Source organism: Rhipicephalus microplus, chromosome 3, assembly GCF_043290135.1.
Source record: "Rhipicephalus microplus isolate Deutch F79 chromosome 3, USDA_Rmic, whole genome shotgun sequence".
Lineage (NCBI taxonomy): Eukaryota > Metazoa > Arthropoda > Arachnida > Ixodida > Ixodidae > Rhipicephalus > Rhipicephalus microplus.
The window spans coordinates 118628442-118647915 of NC_134702.1; the positions used below are offsets into that span (position 1 = coordinate 118628442).

The following is a 19474-nucleotide window of genomic DNA, read 5'->3' on the forward strand; positions in this document are numbered from 1 at the left end:
CTGCGATCGTTCAGAGACTATGGGAATGATGGGTAGTACACGGATTTACCGATTTGCCTAGTCTTCGTACTTGCAGGTGGCGAATCGTACCTATGGCTTCGTTTAATGCTGTGTTTCGGTTTAGTTTCGAATGAAATAACGAACTCTTTTGAACTTCGTTACCCCATTCGAAAAGGTAAGCCTAAAGAAATAAGGTGGTGAAGCGTGAGCGCTGAACTCTTGCTATTTTTGTGCTGTGAGAAAACAGCTTTGAGCCACACGAATACACACGAAGCCACATGCAGTCCAAAAGTACGATGATTACCCATCATTTCCATGCTTACTGAAGCGCCGTGCGTTGCAGCTCCCATAGACGCTAGCGTCTGAGTTCCCTCTGGTGTTTATTAGGAAACTTCATGATCCCAGGTAGCCGCCAGAATGCTCTATAGCCAGTCGATGTCAACATACGCCAGCTGCATCGGTCACGCGTCACGTCGCACACTACAGCACTCGCGTTTCCTTCCGTAGCGGCACTGTGCTCAGCCCATGCAGTCGAGTTTTCCAGTGTGACAGCAGCGACAGAACGTAATGCTTAACGAAGAAAAAACGCAATAATAGGCTGAGGTCAGTCAAAATGAAACGTGAAGCCCACGTTTCTCTGCCCGCGGGAGTGAGCGGACTGCGTGCCCCTGAGAGCCAATGTCAGCGAACATAGAGTTTCATACACTATTACCTAGAGAGGAATCTGGCGCTTCGATCATGTAATCTCATGAGAATTGTCGGAAGTACAGGCTTCGGATTGGATTGTGTTAGCCAGTGAACTGTCTACGTATCTTTTTTTGTAGTTTCAGTTTTGTTCTTTGCATTGAGTGGGTAGTGGGGTGGGTGTGAAGAACTGAAGCTGTGCCTTTGTTGTTCAATGAAGGTGAAAACTGCTACGCCTCTGAATTTACTGCAACGCTGGAGCTGTATAAGTCGTGTTTGACAGTTTCAGCGATGCGTCGTCAACTCACCGCTGCGCATAGGTGCAGCGTTCCATGCCAGTGCAGGATGTTACGCCGAGATCACGTTTGTTCTTAGTGCTTCTTGCCAATACTCGTTGAAATCAACTGAAAAGTGACGGCGACACGGAGTAGACGCACCGCCACGCTCTTCTGACTCGACTTCACAACAAAACCAGAGGTGCGTTGGGGGCAGACTACTTGAACAGACACACCTGGCGTCGCTGCAGACAAAATGTTTAGTGTTCCTTCCAAACACTTGGCTGTTATTTTGATAAACAGATATTACGTACATTGGAGGAAAAACGAAGTATGTTTGTTCTTAAATGTTGTAAAAAATAATTCATTGCATCTTGATGCCAAATCTAGAACGCAATGGCGAAGTAATGCATACCCTGGTCGATATTTAGTCGAATTTTGTTGAAGTTTGTCGAGGTTCAACTTCTACCGCCTCGTCACAAGAACCGTTTGCGTACAAAAAATGAAGCAAGTTTCAATTTATTATAGTTTCTCATTTATATCATTCACATTCAGAAAAGAAGCGTCACGAATCTCAAGAACGAGATTTATCCGAAGCAGATCCGAAGCCTGCAATTCCCATCATTCCCATTCGGGTACAAGCGCCGCTGAAGGAGCCCGCGTAGACACTAGCGCAAGATTCCACTCTAGCTATTATTGTATGAAACTCTATGCCAGCAAACTTATGATGGGCTAGTGCTAGCAACGCAGCTCCCTCTGGTCAGCGAACGGTTCTTCGTAATTCACTATAGCTCAGGGCGTCCAATGTTGCAAGACTTGTGCGTCACGTTTGATATCTAGGATGCACTGCCTAGAGCACAGTGGCGCTGCGTATAGTGTCGTAAAGCAAGATGTCGTTCGTTCAACGTATTTTGATGAAACTGTTATTTTCTTTGCTATCTGGCCATGCGTATTTTTGTGACGTCCTTTTTGTGACAAAAATGCATCATTATAGTGTTGGTGAGCAGCGCCGTAACGCACCTTATTGGTAACAATAAGGAAACCTTAACGTGATTTCAAGGTGTGTGGGCATGACACTTGGTCGTCACGTATGAACTGTGTACTTTCATCTACGCTCACTTTTTTTTAAAACTCTTGATTGGACAAGTGGTGTTCTGTGTCAGTAAGTTCCTTATGCAAGAATATCTTGTAGTTAGGCTTTTAGATTAGTTATCAAAATGCATATTTGAGTGCTGCGAGGCTGCCACGGAGACCGTGTCATGGCTGTTCCCTAGACGACGGAATTCTGATAAATTGACGATGTGGCAGGAGCAACAGCGTGTGGCTACAATGTTTTTATTGTTGATACCATCTTTGGCCGTGCTGCCTGAATGTCATTATCAAAGTACGTAGCACAAATTTCCCGATAAACTACCCTTATATGTTTCTTTATGTATGGAGCAGTGGGGTCCCTGGTCTTGGAGCGGCGTACGAAGGTCATGGTGTCCCACATCCTCGATATTTTCAAGCAAGTAATAGCGAACTCCTCATGGGTTGGCCAGGAACCTTTCGAAGCCCTAAAGGCAAAGCTGGATGACTTAGTGGTAAATGTGGGAGATCCAGGAGACCGACTAGACAGCGAGTTCATCGAGAGGTTTTTCGGTGGGTATTCAAAAGATTTCACACCCTTAAATGCGAACGAAAGACGAGAACAACGAGAGTTTGTAGGTTGCTTCTTCCAAGTGGTAAGTAGTTTCAATCAGGCAGCTTTATTTACCAAAGTGCGAAATATGCAAGAAGATAATGGGTGCAGTTGCACGCGAAAAAGGCATTTTCGTTCATAACTCTGAAAGGAAGGAGTAATGGTAACCAGGTGAGAGCAGAATATACTTCTGATGTTCAGCTTAGCTCGGCAAAATGATAACGCTGAGGTCACCGTATCGCATTCGCAGAATGCTTTCTATACAGTGTTTGTATTCGAATATAATCAGTATCGGCATACTGCGCTTGCATAGGTGGCAAAATTAACGTGGCGGCGTCCAGCATCCGCGCGGCCATTTTCGCGTCCCATGGGGTGACAGCATTTCCCTCCCATACTGCACGCGCGGCTACTTTACAAGCGTTCTGTAATTTGCTCGCATTCCTTTGCAACTGGTGACTGCTTTTTCAAAACTTGAAAGGCTTTGGTTAACTTTTAGAAAGGAAAAATTGAATAAAGGCAAGCTTCTGTACAGGACACAAATTGTACGTAATGGTAAAGAACTTGCATCTGCGAACGGAAGTGTGTAGACAGGTCGGTGTGTGTACTAAACACACCGCAGCTTCATCGTGTACTATAAAATCGACAGTGAAAGGTGCTTTTATTCAATGGCATTATTTTATTTATTCTGTCTCCTTTCAAAGCTCTATATAGAGAGATGCGCCAATGACGCGACGTGCGACTGCAGAGAAGGCAAGTGCGCTGCGCCAGAGGCCGTGCACCTGCAGAAATTCGAAAGTAAATCAAAACAAGTAATACCGAAGTCGCATCAGAATCATCTGCGAGGCAGTCGCAACTATCAAAAAACAATATTACTCTACAAAACAATAATACTACAAAAAATATTTTAGAAGAGCGTTTCTTGTTATTTAAATCTAACGAAAATAACATACAACCATGCATAGCGCGAAACATGCACACCAGCTTGCAACATATAAACTAGGAAGCCAATGCATCGTGAACGAAACCGATATACGTTGTTGTCAAGCCTAAAGAACGCGGGACACGCACGTACATATTACCGTATTCCTCAGCGTTTATATGAGCGAGCTATAGCAACCTTTGTGTTAGGACAAGGAAAAATTGTTGGGCGGTAGGCAAGGTATTAGGGTGCGTCGATGCGCGCGACCCCACTCAGGGTGCTGCCACCTTTGGTACTGCTCACTCCGTCAGTGCAGTGCCTGCAGCGTTTTCGCCTAGCTCTAGGGCTCACATGCCGGCTTTTTAGAGGCGAAGCTCCTTATAGCGGCCCCTGTTCGTCCCTCGTAGTCGTAGTAGTAGTCGTAGTGTGTAACCAGTCTTACATTTTGACCTTCAAGCTGGTGCTGGTGAGATAATTCTTTGCGTTGTTGAACAATAAAAACTTCGCAACGTGCGCGTTAACTGAAAGCCGAATCCTCCTGTGTCTGATTCCCCTTTAGCTGCCTTTGGCATGTACATTGAGAATTAACTGACAAGAAAGGGTTGCTACGTTATACTGGCTGGGCATAACCTTTTTGGTTTCAGACAGGTTCATTGAGCGTTGGGCCACAGTGCCATGAATACAGTGAACTAGTACACACCATGAACTTGATGTGGTTAAAGGTGGGAAGTAGACCCGAAGCACAAGCCGTAAGAAAGTGTGCGTGTGCCACCTCTCGTTTAGTCCATGTATTGTCCGCTGGATGTCGGTGCTTCTATATGGGGAATATATCATGGGAAGACGCGAGATGGTGGTACTGGAGTGTTGACTAGATGGACGAAGGGACACACAGACAGAAGCATGGACGGACTCACGGATGGCTGCACCCACGGATGGACGCATGGACGGACGCAGGGGTGGATGCATCGACGAACGCAGGGACAGACGCACAGATGGACGTGTGGACGCACGAACAGACGCACGCACAGACGGGCGAATGGACGCACGGACGGTCACACAGACGGATGCATGAACGGACGGAAGCAAGAACGAATGAACGCAAAGATCCTTCGCCCCACTCTCCATCATTCACCCCATAGATTTGCTGCCATTTTTTCTGTATATTTGGCCTGAATGTTGAGTTTCTCAGTGCTACAACCATTTCCTTTGGGTTAGGGGCCACTACGCGTCAGAGCAAAACCTGTCTGCAGCGGGAACAATGGGGGCGGCCGCCGCACATGTATCCAGGAGTGGGCAACGAGGCAGTGTTCTAGTATATAGAAATGCACTGGCATTTCCTACGATATTCAAGTGTAAGATCTGCGATTTTCTGTCGGTGCACACTCTGTTCAATCAACGGTGTTCGTAAAATACCATGAAAAGTTTAACTATATGAAAGCCACTCAGCGTGAAAACATGTACATCTGTCCAGGCTATAATTATTGGGTATATAGCATTTAGGGCAGCTCTAAATCAATGTTTCACTTCAAGGGCGCCTTCCTTATGGTGAGAAAAGCATAACAGCTTGCGCTGAATAAAAAAAAAAGCAAAAGTATTACCTGTCACGGCGAATGTTGGCGTCTCTCCTCCCAGCGAGCTTTCATCAAGCAGTAAAACTTCGTTGCAGGTGAATCACTGTAAGCACTGCGTTAATCTTCAACACAAGAAACCTCGCAGCTGCAAACCTCAGCCATGAAACAACTGCTAAAGAATAAATGTAAAGGAAATAGCAGCACATCCACGGGGTGAATGATAGAGAGTAGGGCGAAGCATCCATCCGTCTATCGTTCTCGCTTCCTTCCGTCCATAAGTTCGTCCGTGTGACCGTCCATGCGTCCATCCGCCCGTCCGTGCGTGCGTCTGTTCATGCGCCCGCACGTCCATCCGTGCGTCCGTCCCCGTGTTCGTCCATGCATTCACCCCGGCGTCCGTCTATGCGCTCATCCGTCTGTGCAGTCATCCGTGCGTCCGTCCATGCATCTCTCTGTGTGTCCGTTCATCCATCTAGTCAACACTTCAAGTACTACCATCTCGTATCTTTTCATCATATATGCGTTCGTCTGTGTGACCGTCCATGCGTCCATCCGCCCGTCCGTGCGTGCGTCTGTTCGTCACGTCTATTCATGCGTCCATCCCTGCGTTCGTCCATGCATCCGCCCCACCGTCTGTCCATGCGTCCATCCGTCCGTGCAGCCATCCGTGCGTCCGTCCATGCTTCTGTCTGTGTGTCCGTTCGTCCATCTGGACAGCACTCCAAGTACCACCATCTCGCACCTTCCCATGATATATTCCACATATAGAAGCACCGCCACCCCGCTGATATTCCAAGGAGTAAACGAGAGGCGGCACACGCACACTTTCTTAGGGCTTGCGCTTCTTGTCTACTTCCCACCTTTAACGACCACCAATTCATGGTATATACTAGTTCACTGTATTCATGGCACTGCTGCCCAACGCTCACTAAACCTTTCTAAAACCAAGGAGGTTACGCCCAGCGAGGATAGCGTAGCAACCCTTTCTTGTCAGATAGTGCTCTATATGCATGCCAATGGCTGCTATTTGGGACTGAGAGACAGGAAAATTCGGCTTTAAGTTAACGCGCACGCTCCGAATATTTTATTGATCAACAACGCACAGGAGAAATCTCCCACCGGCACCACCTTGCAGGTCAAAGCGTAAGACTGGTTAGGCACTACGACTACGACGAGGGATGAACAGTGCCGTTTTAAGGAGCTTCGCCCCTTGAACTGCTAAAGTACACGAAAGAGCCCGCACGGATGCTGCCACCAGCGACGGCGTTCATAAGCTCATAGCACCCCACGGACGCACACTGCCTCGAGAGGAGCTCCCGTCAGGGGAGAATTAGAAGCTTGCTGTGTTCATACCTCGGAGCTAACCACGCATTAGCCCACAGTAACGAAGCGGACATTAAGTTTTTTTTTGCCTTTACAATGTTTTCCTCAACATTTGCTTAGCAACTCCGTTTTCTTCGCTTAAGCTCTATTTCACCCAAAGTTACAATTGGAAAGCGTGTGTGGGTGCGATTGCCAATACTTATAGGAGTTTGAAAGTTTCATGTAAATGCAGTCAAGTGTGAACACACCGGCCAACTAAGGCGCAACGCAAAGCACTCGTGTAGTTTCTTAGACATTTTCTCTACTGCCGAGCTATACTACATTTGTTGTGCCGTTACGCTTTCACATAAATATTGATCATCATGAATCAAACATGCCTTTATCACGTGTATAGGAAAGTGACGCCGTTGGAAACCCTTACTCACCGTTGCTGCTTTTTACTCGCTCCACAAATGTGAGTGCGTGGCGTGCATTATCCCGCAGCCACAATTTTTCTGGTGCCAGATGCATTAAATTAGTTGGGCGACAGCTAGATTTTCGGCAAGACACCTTAGCTTGAATAAATACATCTACTGACGACAAATTGCTGGACATTACCTCTTCGAAGAGAGCGTCTTGACAACCCTTACTACGACATCTTAGTGTGAATAATTGCCGCATTTAAATAAATAGATCTACTCTAAATAAATGTGCAAATACTTTTTTTTCTGCGTATGCTATGTTGAAGCAGACTGCATTTGCCATAATGACGCTGTTTATTCTCCAATAGGTCATTTAAAGGTGGGCTATTTCGGTTGTGTTGTCACCGAATATAGTGTCATCTAAAAGAGCCAACCATAAGTTTATGCCCTTTATAGAAACCACCATCAGTGAAAATTCATCATCTTCTTCGATTCGGCTTTATGGCTACAGCAAGACAGCAGCGCAGGCCTTCCTCCATTTGTACAAGCGTCTTCTGCAGTGGTGCTTTTAAGAGACAAGAAAATGCAATTGCGCTTATAATTTCCCCCAATGTTTGCAGGCAGTGTGGTCGACTGTTATTGCCATAAATTCTTTTAGCACGAAGGAAGCTTAATTTAATGCTCGTACTGAATGTTTATGTTGTTTTACGACATCTTTTTATATCCTTATATGCCATTATTGTCCCAATACTAAACCCAATGGGTGAGTTCGTTTTTTTTATTTTTTATTTTACTTGTTATGTAGTAGGCGAACAAAACTTGAGCGAAACCTAATTGTTTAATGCCTGCCGCAGCACCTTTGGGCGATGTGCCAGTCACCGGTCTTTTTCGTTCGTGGATGAAAGCGTCGTCGGTAACCGCCCACTACGCTTGGAGCGACCAGAAGACTCCGCTGTACGACGAGGCAGATTTCACGGCTCGTTACTATAACAACTACAATATAGTGACAGTACCATCAGCCTTAATACACTGGCCGTTCATATTCCCTGACGGGCCCATAGCAATGGACTATGGTGGACTTGGAATGGTGAGTGTACACTCTTTCTTGACAGAAGCACTGAGTAATACACTTGTTTGACTTTCACTCATATTTAATGAAACACTGCCAAGTTTCTGAGCACCCAATAAGTCTTCTGAAAAATAGAAATCTGTGGCTCTGGTTCAATTTCACACTCATGTCAGATACATGCCACTTCAGAGTGTAAGCTTTTTATGATGAAACTAAAAGAATGCCAAGAATAATGAGCGCTCATAATTGAGTTTACAGAGATTTCGTTACAAAATGCGATCATCACGTCAGTTCGGAGCGAAGACTTCCCTTGCGTGTTTTTGTCAGTGTTGCCCCTGCGATGCCTTTCAGCAGAACACCAACGAATGCGACTTGCATGTGCTTCTACCAGAGCCTCACATCGAAGACTTGTGCCACCTATAGATTTCTTCGTTCACTCCTAAGTGTCGAGGTTGCTTCACATCAGGAGAATTCAATCGCGTGGATGGTCGACAACCCCACAGAGTAGCTGTACAGCACGCATAAGTTGCACGGACTTGGACCAGCAAAACCAAGTCCGCCAAACATCTGGTGGATTGCAGCCTGCGACAACGACATTTACGTTCATATAACGTACAATGGGCACCAGGCATTTATGCCTACATACAGGCAAACAATAACGTTCTGTAATGCTAGAATAGGGCTTTCTATAGTGGAATTTAAAAGAGAAAGCATAGCGCTCCAACAAAGAAACAACTCAACCTATCATGAAAAACCATGAAATGCACTGGCCGTCAATCAACCAACCACTGCCATGATGAACAACGCCAATGGTAAGTGGTCGATGTTGATCTCACTAAAGAGTTTGTTATCTAATGTGTAATGTGTTGTTAGTTTATTTAGAAAGAAAAGCTGTATTTGAAGAATTTCGCAAGGCAGGTGCCTTATTCAGTATGATGCATTGTATGACAAGCATTGTTGAGATTTTTGTGATTAGCGTTAAAAATTCTTTCTAGGCTTTTTGGGGCAGTAGTTCTGCGATATAGAACCTGAAATATGCAAGTAAAAAGAAGGTACCTGATACGGGACTCATCTTGAAGTATTGAAAAGAATAGAAGCAAATTGTTGAGGCAAACGCTTGCGTACAGAGCATGAGCCAAGGGGAGCGGCTGAGGTGAATGCTGTCAAATCTAAAAAGGACAAAAAGTTTCAAACTTGGCCGTATACTACGTTTAGAGGCACCCGCGACATTATCAATGGCCGAGCGACTTTACTAGAAGAGAATTGTGACGTAAATGAAAGCGGTTACTCGATCCGACAGTTTTTTTTAAATCCGTTAAAATAGTGCCGCAATAGCTTTCCATCTTTATCGCTTTACCTTCGACGCATGTATCGCCAATACATAATCAACGCGTCAGTGATTAACTTATGATAGTACAGCGTCTTAATGAAAACGCCCCTCGCTGATAAAGAGAGCGCATCAGTTGGGACCGGTCTAGTATTTTCGCTTTCGGCACTGCTGTTCTGTTCTGTCTCTAGGGCGCACGTGAGCCTATTGAAACGGAGTTGTTGCGGCTTGCCCCCCATGCAACCTTGCACGTATTTTCATCGTTGCGTCTGTGGGACAACTGGTGGAACTGCCGGGTATGCAGCAGGTTCCTGATGCTACTGCTGCATGAAACAACAAGACCTCCCAAACCACCAAGTGATTCGCCGTAGCTGCCATCTGCAAGGGTTTCCACCAGAACTCGGAACACTACCTGAGCACACTCGACAGAAAAACAATCCTCGACGTTAATTAAGAGCCAACCAACTAGCCGCACCCACCGCTGTCGCATTGCAGCAGCCGCGAGTGCCTCCGAATTTCTACGCTTCGCTTGTAAAAAAAATGCAGAAGATTGGCTTGCCCAGTTCCCTCGGGTGGCTTCTCTAATTAGTGGGGATAATGAAATGAAGCAGCGTCATGTTTTCTTTGCCCTCGACAGCCTTTCTATACGAAAAAAAACTTGCGGGAAATCATACGCGAAGTCGTGTGCGAAGAGCTGCGGCTACTGACCCCATCATCCTCCCAGCCTGCGGAGGCATCACTGACAAATATGATACGAGAAGGAGTTCTTTGGGGGCTTATCGGCCGGTGACTCAAAGTGAATGAAACTTCGCTATTAGTTGCGGAGCGGCCGCACGCAGACCAGGAGATTTGGTCAACACGCGCCGTGAGCATTACGAACGACGCCAGCGATCACAGTTACCAGTCTACTGCCACGTTGTTTTGGAAGTTTCAAAAAAAGCAGACCTCTGAAGCACCTCCGACCAACAGCGTCCAATGTGCTTTCACTGAGCGTAGCCTGGTCACTTCCTTAGAATATGCCCCACCATGGTGGTATAGTTGCCAAGGTACTCGGCTGCTAACTAACAGGTTGCGGGATCAAATACAGCAGTGGCCGCCGAATTTTTCATTGAAGGCGAAAATGTTATAGGCCTATGCGCTCTGATTTGGGTGCACTTTAAAGAACCCCCGATGGTGCGACACTTCCGGAGCCCTCCACTACAGCGTCTCTCATAATAACATGGTGTTTTGGGGAAGTTAAAACACAGATATCAATGAGCATCCTCAAGTTTTGCCCGTACAGACGCATGGGGCATCGTGGTTTGGCGCTTAACGCCCCACGAGCACGACCCGGAGAGCGCCACCGCTAAGTTGCATCGTGCTACTACTTGCAACGTGCTGAGTACTCGCCCTCCAGTTCATCACAATCACCATTACTGTCGTACAGCTATTTCTTATCACCGGGCCGTAGCTATGCGGAAGCAGCGCAAGAAAAGTTTCCTAGCCCTCATTGGGGAAACTAAATAAAGTGGCCTTGAGAGGCAAGGTTCCTTACCGGCAAACAGATGAAGTACCTCTACTGACCACAGCTCATGATGATGGTGTCCCGATGGAGACACCAGGGCTGCTACGACGAGAGCTTGCAATGAGCTCGACGACACACCCCGACCAAACTTGAAGCACTTGCACCAGGCGTGTTCGACACCAAGATGGACGTCCAGCTCCAGAACTTGAATGTCTGATCTTGGCGTACTTACAGACTACCGTAGTTTGACAGCTTATAATGGAGTGGAAGCTATCTTTTCTGCAACAACCGGTGCCTTCTCAGAGCAACTAAAGAAAGTAACGCCAAAATAGGGTTTTCCCGTGATTCGTCCTGCCGACAGACGTTTTGTGTTGGCAGCGGGACAGTGTACAGTACGAATGACTGTCAGCGGTCGTGCTTACCCAGTATGCTTCATTGTCCTGTGGCAATATTTTCGCGATGTCGTATTGGGCATGGATTCCCTTACCGAACAAAGGACAATCATCGACCTTCGTTCAAGACACATCTCTCTTTCTACGAAACAATCTGTATAGTCGAAGACAACTCTAGGGGGCCATGTCATCGTCAGTGTTCTAGATGAATAGGTCAGCATACTTCCGTGGTCAAGCGCCCAAATACTTGTAGGTGCAGGTAACACAGACGATATTGAAAGTGTGATTGAGGGTAACGCACAGTTCTTCTCTGACCGATAACTTGGCTACACCAGAGGCATCGCCTAATTGAAGAATGGACAAACCGGCTAAATAGTGGATACTTGCGCTGGTTGGTACTGCATTTTTGAAAGAAATATACTGCCTTTGTTCGCAAGGAGCGTTTCAGAAGGAATATAGAGCAGAGAGATAGGACAGAGCACACACTTACAACCTATTTGATCGCACAGATGGCGGCAATATATATACATTCAAGAGGGTGAGGAGATCACACACAGAAGAAAGAAAAAATAATGCCGCATACAACGGAGCACCTTCTTCTAGTCTTGAAACAGCAATTTAACTAAAATGATACTTGTATTCATTATCAAACAGATTGAGTGACGGAGCACTTGCACACTCAGTTCCTTCTTTACGAATCGAAAAAGCTTCAAGTCCACACGTGCCCTCTTGTCCCTATATCTTGTCATTACCTCTCATTCATCAAACTTCAGGGTGCTCGTGCAATTCTAACAGAGACATGCAATGTGGCTGCCCACGGATCCGCGCATCAAATATGCGTACTCCCTAAGGCGATCGTTCAGACAACACCCCGTCTGACCGATGTATTATCGACCACACAATAAATAAATCAAGTACACAACGCCTATAATATTTTCTAAAAACATCTTTGCGTGCTTCCTCTTGCAACCAACCCTTAAATATCTTTCGTAGTTAACTCTTTTACAAAGGGAGCTCAGATTGTTTTTGACGTGAGGACAACCTTTACCCAAGTATTTCTCAACGATTATTTTAGGCATTGCGAAACATTGTGCACCTAATGATTGGCAGAGAATTTCGGCTTTGTCTCGTCCTGGGATGCATGCCGTGCATTCTTGCCCTGCTTCAAGGCATTCAAAAGTTATTCTGCTATGCCTGAGAGCAGGTGATCAGGAAATAGTGGTTTCTTAAGTCTGTTAATTCGGCTGCTAGAACTGCTCTGAACCTGGTGATGACAAGACCTTGAAAATCATGCCATCATACATGATTTGGCAATTCCTCGCTTAACTAGCTTGGAGTGTGCAGAAATAAAGGGTAACAGGGCTTTCTTGGAGTGGTGAGTGTATGGCCAGCACACGTGTTCTGGCAGAAAGATAAGCTCTAGGTCTGAAAATCTAAGTCTGTTATTGTCAGGCAACTTCATCGTCAGCTGCAGATTAGTCACGTTCTCAGAAAAAAATGCTGAAACTCTTGTTGACATGCTGCCTTGCTTCACACCTTTCTGCACTAGAAAAGGATAAAATTCATTAACATAGCAGAATACCTTAACGGTATGTGCCTCAGCAAGCCTCACTTGTATGCGTTTGTCATAACGAGCTAATGAAATATCACTGAGGACTGGAGCAAAACATGACCCAATACACACGACCAGTCCTTGAATGTACCATTTGTCGTTTCTCGTAACGAATGTTGACTGAAAATAAAAGTTCAGAAGTTTAAGAAAGCTATCCATTTTGATTCTTTGCTCAGCAGCGGTGGTCTAGTGGCTGAGGTACTCGGCGGCCGACCCGCAGGTCGTGGAATGAAATTGACGCTTCGGCGGCTGCATTTCCGATGGGGGCGGTAATGTTTTAGGCCCCTGTACTCAAATTTGAGTGCACGTTAAAGAACCCAAGGTAGTCGAAATTTCCGGAGCCCTAACTACAGCGTCCCTCATGATCATATGGTGGTTTTGGGACGTTTAACCTCACATATCAATAAATTATGTCGGTTCCACAATCTCTACAAAAAACATTCTCACCATAGCGCTGGATGCACTTTTTCACCACCTCGCACAAAATGATCTTAGGTAGGAAATAAAATAATTCCTTAACGTCCACAGAAAAAGCTCAAGCACTTTGGGGACACCTATCACGTAGAAAGCCTGAGGCATCCTGGGGTTCTCTTATGACGAATGGTTCTTACGTGGTCAAGGCTGTAATTTGCATTTGTAGATAACTCCGAAGAAGTTTTACCAGGAGTCACACTGCGATACGTTGACGCCAAAGGGACACAGTTTTTGTAGGTCTTGTCCGTAAAGAGTACAGAAAGGCTTGCAACTTTGCACGTCCTCACTGTTAGGGAAAATGTAGTGAGCTCGTTATTTCATACAGCTTCTCAGCTTCTCGCTTCACTTTTGTCGGAGCTACTTTCGGCAGTTCTCTGAAGTTTCCTGATAAGGCTGCTACCACCTTTTTTCAGAGTGGTTTGAGAACCATGACAAATCCTTGTTCCCTGTCAGACTGGAGTAACTTGATGTCGCTTTTTTTTAAGCAGACACAACTTGCCAAATTTTCAAAGTTGTTTCTGTCATGGGTTCCTTGGGAAAACGCTTGACTGCCTGTTAAATGCAGCTCTCGAATTCATCAGCATTTGTTCTGCCGGAAGCTTGGCTGACGCGACTGACCAATTCAGTTTTATGAAGTCTCAGATGGACGCTCTATTTTGGACGGAGTTCTGAAAGGCACTACATGTCATTGGAACTCCTTTCGTTGCCAAGAAAGAACACTTTCTGTCCCTAAAGGGGTATGTTTGGTTTTTTCATTGGAAGTCTAACTACCGAGGACCGCCGAAGGAACTCAGCAGTTTGCGGGGCATCCTGCAGATCATGCCGGAACACTTCCTTCGTTTTCTTAAAGGGACCCTGCTTCAAGTTAATGGCTAGAATACAATCGATCAAGAAATTTACCAGGCTTCAAACCTCTCCTTTTAGCATCTCGCACATTATCTTCATGTGGCCCAAGAAAGTTTCCAGTCCACCCAAAAGGCCAGAAACGTCCTGTGCTGGGTAAGCATTTTTCACGGAAAAAACGCAAAGCCTGGTATTGCACGTTGCCTCCACGATCAAACTTATGCACGCCTGTCTCGAACAGGTTTGTTAGGGAAGGAAAGGAGCCCAATGTACTTGAAATATACTGCAAAAGAGTGGTTACTTGGGCTGGTTTGTACTGCATTTCTGAAAAAAATATACTATATAGCGCGCAAGGACCCTTTCAGAAGGAAGATAGCACAGAGAGTTAGGACAGAGCACACACTTACAACCAATTTTTGCACAGATGGCGGAATTATATATACAGTTCTGAGGGCGAGGAGATCACACCCAGAAAAAATCACAAATGATGGCGCATGCACTGGATCACCTTATTTCAATATTAAACTGGCAACTTGACTGAAAAGATACTTTTATTCAATATCCAAACCACAGATTGACGGAGAACCTACACAGTCAGTTTCTGCTTTGCGAATCGAAAAAGCTTCATATATTTCGCGTGCACTCTTGTCCTCATGTCTTGCAATTACTTGGCATTAACGAAACTTCGGGGGGCACCCACAATTTGTGCCGAGAGTCACTAAGTGGCTGCCCACTGATTCGCGCACCAGATTTTCGTGCTCCCTAAGGTGATCGTTCACACAGCGTCCCGTCTCACTGGTGTAGTATCGACCAAATGATGAATAATGCAGGTACACAACGCCTACGATACATTCAACAAACATCTTTGCGTGCTTTTTATTGCACCCAACACTTGAAGATCGTTCGTAGTTAAATCTTTTACAAAGAGAGCTTAGCTTGTTTTTGGCGTGAAGACAACCTTTACCCCAGTTTTTTCAATGATTCTTTTTAAGCAGTCCGAAACTTTCTGCACATAAAGAATGGCAAACATTTTCGACTTTGGCTAGTTCACAGACGCGTGCCGTGCATTCTTGCCCTGCTTCAATGCAATCAAAAGTGATTGTGCTATGCCCGTTAGCAAGTGGTCAGGAAAGAATGCTTTCTTAAGTCTGTTAACATAGTTGCCGAAACCGCTATGTACCTGGTAATGTCAAGACCTTGACAATGATGCCATCATACATGCTTTGGCAGTTCGTTGCTTAGGAGTCTTGGAGTGTGAAGAAATAATGGGTAACAGGGCTTTCTTGGAGCAGCGTGCGCATGACCAGCACACGTGTTCTGGCAGAATTATGAGCTCTAGGTCTAAAAATTCCAGTCTGTTAATATCAGAGAACTCCGTCGTCACTTGCAGATTAGCCATGTTTTCAAAATTGCTGAAATTTCATCGACATCTGCCTCGTGTTACACTTTTCTGCACTATAAAAGACTAAAATGCTTAACGTAGCGGAATACCTTAACGGTATGTGCCTCGCCGAGCCTCGCTTGTAAGCGTTTGCCATAACGAGCTAATAAATGGTCGACTGGAGCTATACAGGATCCAATACACACGACCTGTCTTTGAATGTACCATTTGTCGTTTCACGTGATTAACGTCGACTGCAAATAAAAGTTGAAAGTTCAAGGAAGCTATCTATGTCGGCTCCACAAAGTTTACAAAAAACATGCTCACTATAGCACTGCATGCACTTTTTCACCTCCTCGCACAAAATGTCCTGAGGTAGGAACTAAAATAAGTCCTTAACGTCCACAGAAAATCACAAGCACTTTGGGGACACCTATCACGTAGAAAATCTGAAACGTCCTGGGGTTTTCTTACGGTCAACGAATGCCCAATGGTCAGCACTGTATTATCACTTGTAGATACTATCTAACAAGTTTTTGCCAGGAGTCACGCTTCGATACGGTGACCTGAAAAGGAAACAGTTTCTTGTGGGTCTTGGCCATGAAGAGCCCGGAGAGACTTGTACCTAGGCATGTTCTCGCCGTCAGGACAAATTTAGTGAGCCCAGCTATTTCCCACAGATTCTCAGCTTCTCGCTTCACTTTTGCTGGAGCTACTTTCAGCAGTTCTCTGAAGTTACCTGATAAGGCTGGTACCACTTTTTCTTCATAGAGTTGTTCATAGAGTACATCGAGCTCTTTTCTCTTCCCTGCCTGTTCGAGACAGGTGTGCATAACTTTGATTGTTATTGCAAGGTGCAAAGCCAGGCCTTACGCATTTCCCTGAATAACTTCTACCTATCATCAGAAGTTTCACGTCTTTTAGGAGGACCGGAACTTTCCTGGGGCCACAAAAAATGATGTGCAATATGCTAAAAGGAAAGTCTTGGAGACAGGTGAGCTTCTTCACCGATTGTCTTCTTGCCATTAATCTGGAGCAGGACCCCTTCAACAAAGCGAAGGACATGTTCTGGCAGAATCTGCGAGAGGCCTCCAAGCTTCTGAGTTTGGTGGTCCTTGGTGGTTAGGCTGCCAAAGAAAAAAAAACAAAATTAGCCGTTTTGGGAAAGAAAGTGGTCGTTCTTGGCAACGAAATAATTTCCAAAGACAACCAAGTTAACTGACTAAGAAAGCTTTTTTTTTCCTAATCACCTGCTTTTGGGCATAGCAGAATCACTTTTGAATGAATTGAAACAGAGCAAGAATGCACGGCACGCATCTCTGGACGCGCCAAAGCCGAAAGTGTTGGCCATTCCTTGTGTGCACAAACTTTCACACTACTTAAAAAGACTTGTTGAAGAAACTTGAATAAAGGCTTCTTCCCGCCAAAAACAAGATGAGCCCCCTTTTGTAAAAGATTTAACTGCGAAGGATCTTTAAGTGTTGGGTGCAATAAGAAGCACGCAAAGATGTTCGTTGAAGGCAGTTTAGGTAATGTGTATTTGATTTATTTTCATGTGGTTGATACTACACCAGTTAGAAGGGGCGCTGTCCTAACGATCACCTTAGGGAGCACGAAAATATGGTTGCCGGATTAGGGGCAGCCACTTGGAAAGTCACTGTGTGAATTGTGGGTGCACTCTGAAGTTCCATAATTCCAAGTAATGGCAAGATGTTAGGAGAAGCGGGCACTTGAAATATATGAAGCTTTTTTGATTGAGAAAGCAAAACTGATTGCGTAAGTGCTCCGTCAGTCAGTCGTTTGAATAATGAATACAAGTATCTTTCCAGTTAAGTTCCAGTTCAAGATTGCAATAAGGTGGTTTGGTGCATGCACCATCATTTGTGCTTTTTACTCTGTGTGATCTCCTTGCCCTCTCAACTGTATATATATTCCCGCCATCTGCGCAACAAAACTCGTTGTAAGTGTGCGCTCTGTCCTATCTTTCTACCCTATCTTCCTTCTGAAACGTTCCCGGTGCATCAAGGAAGTATATTTCTTAAAAAAAGACAAACCGACGTGCTCGTTCCGAACTGCAAGCAAGGCACTCTGACACCTAAATAAAGACGCCATGATTCGTTTTTTAGACGAAATACGCGACATTCCAGACACGTTCGCCATCTCTGACCAGTTCATTGAAGACTTGTCCAAGCAATCGACTAAGGTCGCACGGCGGGCTTGCAGGTTATTCATGTTGTTCGAGGTATAGCGCATCCAGGACGGGACAGAGAAGAAAACACAGAAGAAAACACAGCGCCATGTATGAGTTCTGTGTTTTCTTCTCTGTCCCGTCCTGGATGCGCTATACCTCGAACAACAAGTCCGTGCAAAACCAGGCGGCTGTATTTGGCATCAACGCTGACATTTCTTGTGACAGGTGAACTCGGACCCGCAGTCTCCTAAAAACGTACGGCGGCTGTTTTTCGACCACGTCAAGGTGGCACAGGCACCCTTTGCAAAGCCAAGCATGGGATCGTAACCAGTGAGCACGCCCGCCCTCTCCGCCAAAGCCCGTACTGTGTGTGGCCGCGAGAAGTGAAGCCATTCGCAATCAATTGGACAAAATTGGCGAAAGTGGACTCTTGTTTCAACTAAATACAGGACAATTTACGGCACGTAATCACGTGACTATCAAGTAGTGGACATATGTAACAGTTTGCCTTCTGTTTTTTTATCATAGATAAGCAGATCTTTATATTATTCTGAAAAAGTAGGATTGCTCTTTCATCCACAATGAAGCGCTTCTTGGTGAGGATGTACGTGCATTTGTATTTCACCACTTCCAGTTTCTACTTCTGCTCTCTAATTGTACTCCACTGTGTTTCAAGTATATGGTTCGAATAACGCGTTCTATGCTCTACCACTGTTCAAGTTTATAGTTGCATATACTGTGTGCTCCTTATAGATATTTTTTTGAGTTGCTTACAGCGATGTTCTTATTTGTGCTGCATTTCGTGTATTCACTTATTTAACTGCTGTCCTTGTTATTTTCACGTGCCGGGCTATGGGCCTAGTCAGAAAACAGTTACGTCTACTTTCTTTATCCTGATCTCAGTGGCATTCAACTGTAACATGCCAGAATAAAATGTTATATTAGAAATGGTTTGCGATGATACCATTCAGCCTTCGAAAAGCCTTTAGGCAGCACTAGTCGTCATCGTGAAGAAAAAAGATGGATGCCTTTGGCTGTTCGCTGAATATCGCAGACTGAACAAGATAACGAAGAAAAATGTCAGCCCGCTCCCAAGGACAGAGGACGCCCTAGGCCGAGTCTGCCTTGACAAGTAATTCTCGTGCATGGAACTCGAAAGCGGGTATTGACACACTGAAATTGATGAAATGTACAAAAACAGAACGGCTTTCATTACTTAAGGCGGGTTATTTGAGGTTATGTCACGCCATTTGGCCTTTGTACCGCATCGGCAAAGTTTCAACGAGTGATGAACACGATGTTGGCAGGCCTGAAGTGGCAAACCTCCCTTGTGCATCCTGACCACGTTGTAGTTTTTGCGGCAACACTTGATGAACATCTGCGCAGACTGAAAGTTGTACTTTGTGCCATCCAGTCTTCAGGTCTCACACAAAATGTCGAGAAGAGCCGTTTCGCATACCAGGAACTGTTATTTATTGGCTACATCATCGTCAATGGTGGTGTACGACTTGATCTCCAGAAGACTACAGCTATAAAGCATTTTCCGTGCCCGACTTACAAAATAGGCATATGAAGGTTTCATTGCTTGTGCGCTTAAAGCAGAGGGTTAGTGAGAAACTTTTCATGCCTAAGTGACGCTTTGGACGAGTTGACAAAGGCTGGTGCATATTCTCACTTGGAAGCGCCGCGAGAAGCCTTTAGAGAACTCTAGCGCCGCGTACAGTCCCCTCCCATCCTTTCACACATTGATGACATGACGAAATAGAAATTCATACCAGCGCAGGCAATATGGTCATAAATGCAGTCCTCAGTAAGAGATACGACGCG

At 45.3% G+C, this 19474-nt stretch overlaps 1 protein-coding gene across 1 annotated transcript in view; it reads left to right on the forward strand.

The window, feature by feature from the left end:
• The window catches only part of LOC142803896 (neprilysin-21-like), a 155465-nt gene that overhangs the window by 77598 nt on the left and 58393 nt on the right, over positions 1 to 19474 (forward strand). Inside the window, exons 10-11 of the mRNA XM_075890188.1 lie at positions 2403 to 2600; positions 7709 to 7941. Of these exons, the coding sequence (XP_075746303.1) occupies positions 2403 to 2600; positions 7709 to 7941 (431 nt within the window). The remainder of the gene's footprint in view (positions 1 to 2402; positions 2601 to 7708; positions 7942 to 19474) is intronic.